This window comes from Pavona decussata, unplaced genomic scaffold, assembly GCF_977016875.1.
Source record: "Pavona decussata unplaced genomic scaffold, jaPavDecu1.1 SCAFFOLD_21, whole genome shotgun sequence".
Lineage (NCBI taxonomy): Eukaryota > Metazoa > Cnidaria > Anthozoa > Scleractinia > Agariciidae > Pavona > Pavona decussata.
In genome coordinates this window covers 3,489,869-3,495,618 of record NW_028145444.1, presented here as the reverse complement: position 1 = coordinate 3,495,618, position 5,750 = coordinate 3,489,869, and the positions used below count along the sequence as shown (strand labels likewise).

General features: G+C 37.9%; 1 protein-coding gene across 2 annotated transcripts in view; it reads left to right on the top strand.

Annotated features, from left to right (window-relative positions):
- Positions 1–2,900: 2,900 nt before the first annotated feature.
- Positions 2,901–5,750, top strand: part of LOC146486268 (MAM and LDL-receptor class A domain-containing protein 2-like) — an 80,452-nt gene continuing 77,602 nt past the window's right edge. For both annotated transcript variants that reach the window (XM_085099734.1, XM_085099723.1), the window contains exons 1-3: positions 2,901–3,007; positions 3,459–3,590; positions 4,216–4,484. In XM_085099734.1, coding sequence (XP_084955860.1) covers positions 2,983–3,007; positions 3,459–3,590; positions 4,216–4,484 — 426 coding nt within the window. In that variant the 5' untranslated portion in view covers positions 2,901–2,982. The remainder of the gene's footprint in view (positions 3,008–3,458; positions 3,591–4,215; positions 4,485–5,750) is intronic.

Sequence of the window (5,750 nt, the reverse complement as noted above, 5' to 3'; positions counted from 1 at the left end):
GTTTTAAATTTATGGCGAATTTCTCTGCGGAAGTGTTACAAAAAGTGGCACATCTCTGTTAGCGATGGGGGAAGGAGCTACACCCCGGATACTAACGAACACTTTAAGCCTTAATCCGGGATCCCAAATCACGCGGCTTGGAATCCAACCCTAAATTACTTTCTGGATACGTCACTGATGAAGAAGAACGCGTTGGGTGGGAGGTTCTTGGGGGTCTTCTTGAACAAGACACAAGTTGTATGGTTTTCGTTGTGTGAACTGGAAACAACCTGAATTTCGCACAGTCGAAAATTCAGAAAATTACCAGCGAGCACTAAAGAGCGAAAGTAATCCACATTCATCGAGCTCATTTCCTGGAATATCACTATTTTTCGTGTCACTAAGCTTTGTATAATATCCTCTCGCTTTATTTATGTGGATATTTTCAAGAACAGTCTTCGTGTGGAAAGAAAAATCGGAAAATCGTCGGTCGCTTCTAAGTAACATCTCACCGTTGACAATGTAGTTGTACAGTTCGGTTATTCCGAAGGAATATATTTGTCTCAGAGACTCTTCGCATAGCCTTTATTCTGCATTAAAGGAGCGGGAGGATTTTTTGTCTCCATGCATGCATCTGTTGTAGCGAATTTCCTGATTTCTACGGATGTATGACCTTGACACGTAAGTTTTTTTTTTTTTTTTTTTTTTTTAACTCCATTCGATTTATTCTCCCCGCCGATTCATGTAAACAGCGTTGCGACGAGACGTAATAAACTGTATGGTTTTCAAGGTGGCGTTTCTTCGTTTGTTTCTATTGGCAGGGGCAAATAAATTAAAATACTCATTTGCTTAGTAAGCTGCAGATTCATTCGTAGCTATATCATTGCTTTATCATCAAAGGTAGAAATAATTTCATGATAGTGCGATAGACCGGATAGGCGAATCGCGCTCTTATTTTGAAAGCGATATTAACTGAGCTAACATTGAATCCAGCACTGATAATTTCTTTTTATGTCAGCTTCAATAATAATCGAAAGGACCCTTTAAGATTACTGTCTAACTTATACAACAATAGAATGAAAATCTTCAAACAAAATTAAGGTCTTATCACGGTTTTCGACGCCGTTTTCGTAGGCAAACAGGCTTGAAATAACAGTGTTTGTATGGAAATCCGATGTTAAATAATTCTCATAAAACATCACTTCTGAAAAATTCATGAATTGGAAACTTTTGGCACTAGGAAAAGGAGTTTAAGAAAAAAAATGGAGGGATGTAGCTGTGCCAGAAAGCGTCCAGTCGTGTTTTGAACTTTCTATACATTTGTCTGTGAAGCGAAACAGCCGTGACTGCTACTAAAAATAGTTCCCGAAAAAAAAAATACAGCGAAATGTATGGAAAGTTCAAAACACGACTGGACGCTTGCTGGCACAGCTACATCCCTCTAATTTTTTTCTTAAAATCCTTTTCCTAATGCCAAAAGTTTCCAATTCACGAATTTTTCAAAAGCGATGTTTTATGAAAATTATTTGACATCGGATTTCCATACAAACACTGTTATTACAAGCCTGTTTGTCTACTCGTCAAAATGGCGTCGAAAACCATGATAAGGCCTATTATTTAATGTTGAGGGCTGCCGGTTGTAACTGTTCGACTGTTTCGCCGCGTCGCTCAAAGGAACGAATGCAGAAAAACGAACCAAACCCTCGACTTTCGTTCGCCGAGAATTTTACACAAAGGAGTACAAAGAACTCGAGCGCTTTGGATCGTAAATATTTCTTATAGGTGCAGAGATTAAAATAAATCGGAGCGACCGAAACGAAATCAAACAGTCCGATTTGCCTAGTCTGATTTATTTTAAATGCACCAGGACTTTCATCCCAGCGGGAATATTCTGGTAAACCAATCAGATCGCAAGACTAAACAATAGAAGCGCTTGTAAACAATAATAAAAGGTTGCAAAGCCGAATGGGTGAAACTGGGCATTTAAGGATACTTCCTACTTTCGCCGGTGTCCTTCAGCAGAAAATTCATTCGCGCGGATTTGAGAAAATTAAAACAAAATAAATATATCAATGGACTGCTAAATAAATGTAGTTTCTAACAAAAATGTAATTTTAGCAATATTTTTACATTATGAAATACCACGAGCTCTTAAACTCGCAAACGACAGGAGGCCTGTTCTTTTAAATTAATCGGGTATTGAACGCCATGGCATGACTGAAACAGCTGCACATCAATCAACAAAAGAGTGTCAGGCTCGGGGTGGTAAGTCATTAGAAGATTGTGACACCTTTGTGATTTCTTTCGTTACATCTATTTTCCATTTTCATGTAAAGAGCTGTATTAATTTCAGTTTTGAAGTTTTGTTTTCTCGAAATTTTTGATTTAACAGTACACATTAGTTTGATGGAATGAAAACATTCTCACGGCCATAGGAAATAACCTTAACCCTATCTAGACCGGGGGTGGGGCGGATTTTGCCGGCGGCGACTTTGAACCTGGATAACTATTTTCTTTTTAACATTTGAGCAAACATTAAACGGCCTGAAACTTTAGGACTTTTAGGAACTTTATCTGGAAACAAGTTGATGCCATCGGTTAGTGTTCATTGACTTTGCCATGGCAACCAACTTTTTGACAGGCCGTTTTTTTTTTTTTTTTTTTAAGAAAATGGAAAATCCTTATTTAAAATGAAGTTTTATGCTTTTAGCCCATATGAGCGTCACTTTATTGATTCTGATTACGTTTCGCTTAGTTTTGGCGCTTTCCTGAAGTTTTGGAGAAATCCAGAAATTCAAGATGGACGTACTATCTCTCCTTCAAGTGTCATTGTCATAGCTTTTTATACTTGCGAAGTAGGGTTAATAGTGATTTTGGCCTCGCCCCTAAAGGCGAGTATTATTTATATAATGTCACTTGCCATTTTAGATCGTATTGACAGCAACTGTTGGTAAAAGCTTTGCAGGCGATATAGCTGTGGACGATGTAACATTCACTGATGGGATGTGTGAGGAACTGACTCCTCAAGGTACGTGAAACACTTTGTGTTTCGTGAAAAAAGAAAATTGAACCATCAGGTCTGCTGTATCAAGCTCTTTATTAACTTTTTGCGTTTCTTTCAAGGAAATTGCGACTTTGACCTGCACTTGTGTCGGTGGACGCACAGTTCTTCTATCGATTTCACTTTATTTATTTTATTTATTTATTTACCTTATTTATTTATTTATTTATTTATTTATTTATTTATTTATGTACTTATTTACTATTATTTCTTGTAAATGCCCTTTAAATGCTTCTGACTGTATACAATCATTTTGAACTCTAATAAATAGATTACCTACCCTGTTTTTTTTTTATGTGCTTATAATCAATTTGGTTATGCTTCTCTGATCCATAGTCTTATTTCATTATAGACGATTTCTTATCTTTTTTTTTTATCTTTTTTGTTTTTCAATTACGTATATTTTTTCATTCTTTAGTAGCAAACTGTACCTTCGATCAGAGCTTTTGCGGATGGCGTAATGTTGCACCTCCTTGGGACCAATTTAACTGGTACGCCAGGAATGGTGGAAATCGAAGCCAAGGAACAGGTCCGAGTTCGGATCATACTGGTAACTAAGTAAAAGTCTCATTTTCACTCGTTTTACAAGTAATAGTTTATTGCAGGTACTACATTTTTTGCATTTCATCCAGTATCCAATTTTTAACTAGACTGCAAGCAGTCCCTTTCTGGTCAGTCGAGAGAGTGCGCTCACAGCGCAGCGAGACTGGAGCGAGGAGAAATAAACGAGAAGAGTTTTTTCGCGCTCGGCTATTTCGCGCGACCTCTCTACTATCCAGAAAGGGACTGCTTGCAGTCTAATTTTTAACAACCTCAAATCCACACTGATCGGCAAACATACAAAATGTGAATGGTTTGAGAAACTATATCAAACATTCGAAAGAGTGTGCCTCTCGTTTTGTCTTGCTGAGGTCAATTGCAATGGTTGTTGTCTGATTTTTCATCGGACAGTTAGCAGTTGCTTTTCTGCGAAATTTTTGCCACTCGTCAAGAAAGTTTTCAAAACTTTGTTGACCAGTCACTCTGGCTGGACTCCGGAATCTGATCACGTGCGCCAGACATACCACAGATTCAATTACTGACATTCGTTCGTATGTCCTCCAATCCCAAACTCCGTTACACCAATCAAGTCAAGAGTTTTACGGCGTTTATTGTACAATCTTTTATTGTTTTAGGAGGTGGAAAATACATCTATATTGAGGCATCGTATCCGAGAAGAGAAAATCAAACATCGAAGCTACTAAGTCCTTTCATGCGTGGTCCCGTATGCTTTCGCTTCTATTACCACATGTATGGAAGTGATATAGGAAGTCTTGATGTCTCTCTTCAAACGTTAGAAGCAACGATAAATGAAGCGGTCACGCTATGGACAATGAAAGGGCAACGTGGAAACAGGTGGAGAGAAGCTAGCATCAATATTGGTTACATTGGTGATGAATTTCAGGTAGGCTAAGTTTCATATTTATGGCGAATTTCTCTGCGGAAGTGTTACAAAAAGCGGCACATCTCTGTTGGCGATGGGGGAAGGAGCTGCACCCCGGATACTAACGAACACTTTAAGCCTTAATCCGGGATCCCAAATCACGTGTCTTGGAATCCAACCCTAAATTACTTTCTGGGTACATCACTGATGAGGAAGAACGCGTTTGGTGGGAGGTTCTTGGGGGTCTTCTTGAATAAGGCACAAATTGTATGGTTTTCGTTGTGTGAACTGAAGACAAAATTCCCATGGGATAGTTGAACAACCTTCAGTTCATTAAAAAAATACGATCATGTTTGGCAAGGTTCCTGATTAAAGGGAACTAAGAACCACGAAGAAATGACGACAAAGGAACCTACGGCTAATTGCACTTAATAGATATCCAACGTAGCTGCTAATGTTGGACGTTTAAGGATACTTCCTACTTTCGACGGTGTCCTTCAGCAAAAAATTCATTGGCGCGGGTTTTAGAAAATTAAAATAAAATAAATATATTAATGGACTGCTAAATAAATGTAGTTTCTAACAAAAATGTAATTTTTTAGCAATATTTTTACATTATGAAATACCACGAGCTCTTAAACTCCCAAACGATTGAGGCCTGTTCTATTGAATTAATCGGGTATTGAACGCCATGACATGACTGAGACAGCTGCACATTAATTAACAAAAGGTTGTCAGGCTCGGGGTGGTAAGTCATTAGGAGTGATTTCTTCCGTTGCATTTATTTTCCATTTTCGCTTAAAGAGCTGTATTAATTTTAGTTTTGAAGTTTTTTTTTCTCGAAATTTTTGATTTAACAGTAAACATTATTTTGATCGAATGAAAATATTTCCTCGTCCATAGGAAATAACCTTAACCCTATCTAGACCGGGGGTGGGGCGGATTCTGCCGGCGGCGACTTTGAACCTAGATAACTCTTTTCTTTTTAACATTTGAGCAAACATTAAACGGCCTGAAACTTTAGGACTTTTAGGAACTTTATCTGGAAACAAGTTGATGCCATCGGTTAGTGTTAATCAACTTTGCCATGGCAACCAACTTTTGACAGGCCGTTTTTTTTTTTTTTAAGAAAATGGAAAATCCTTATTTAAAATGAAGTCTTATGCTTTTAGCCCATATGAGTGTCACTTTATTGATTCTGATTACGTTTCGCTTAGTTTTGGCACTTTCCTGAAGTTTTGGAGAAATCCAGAAATTCAAGATGGACGAACTATCTCTCCTCCAAGT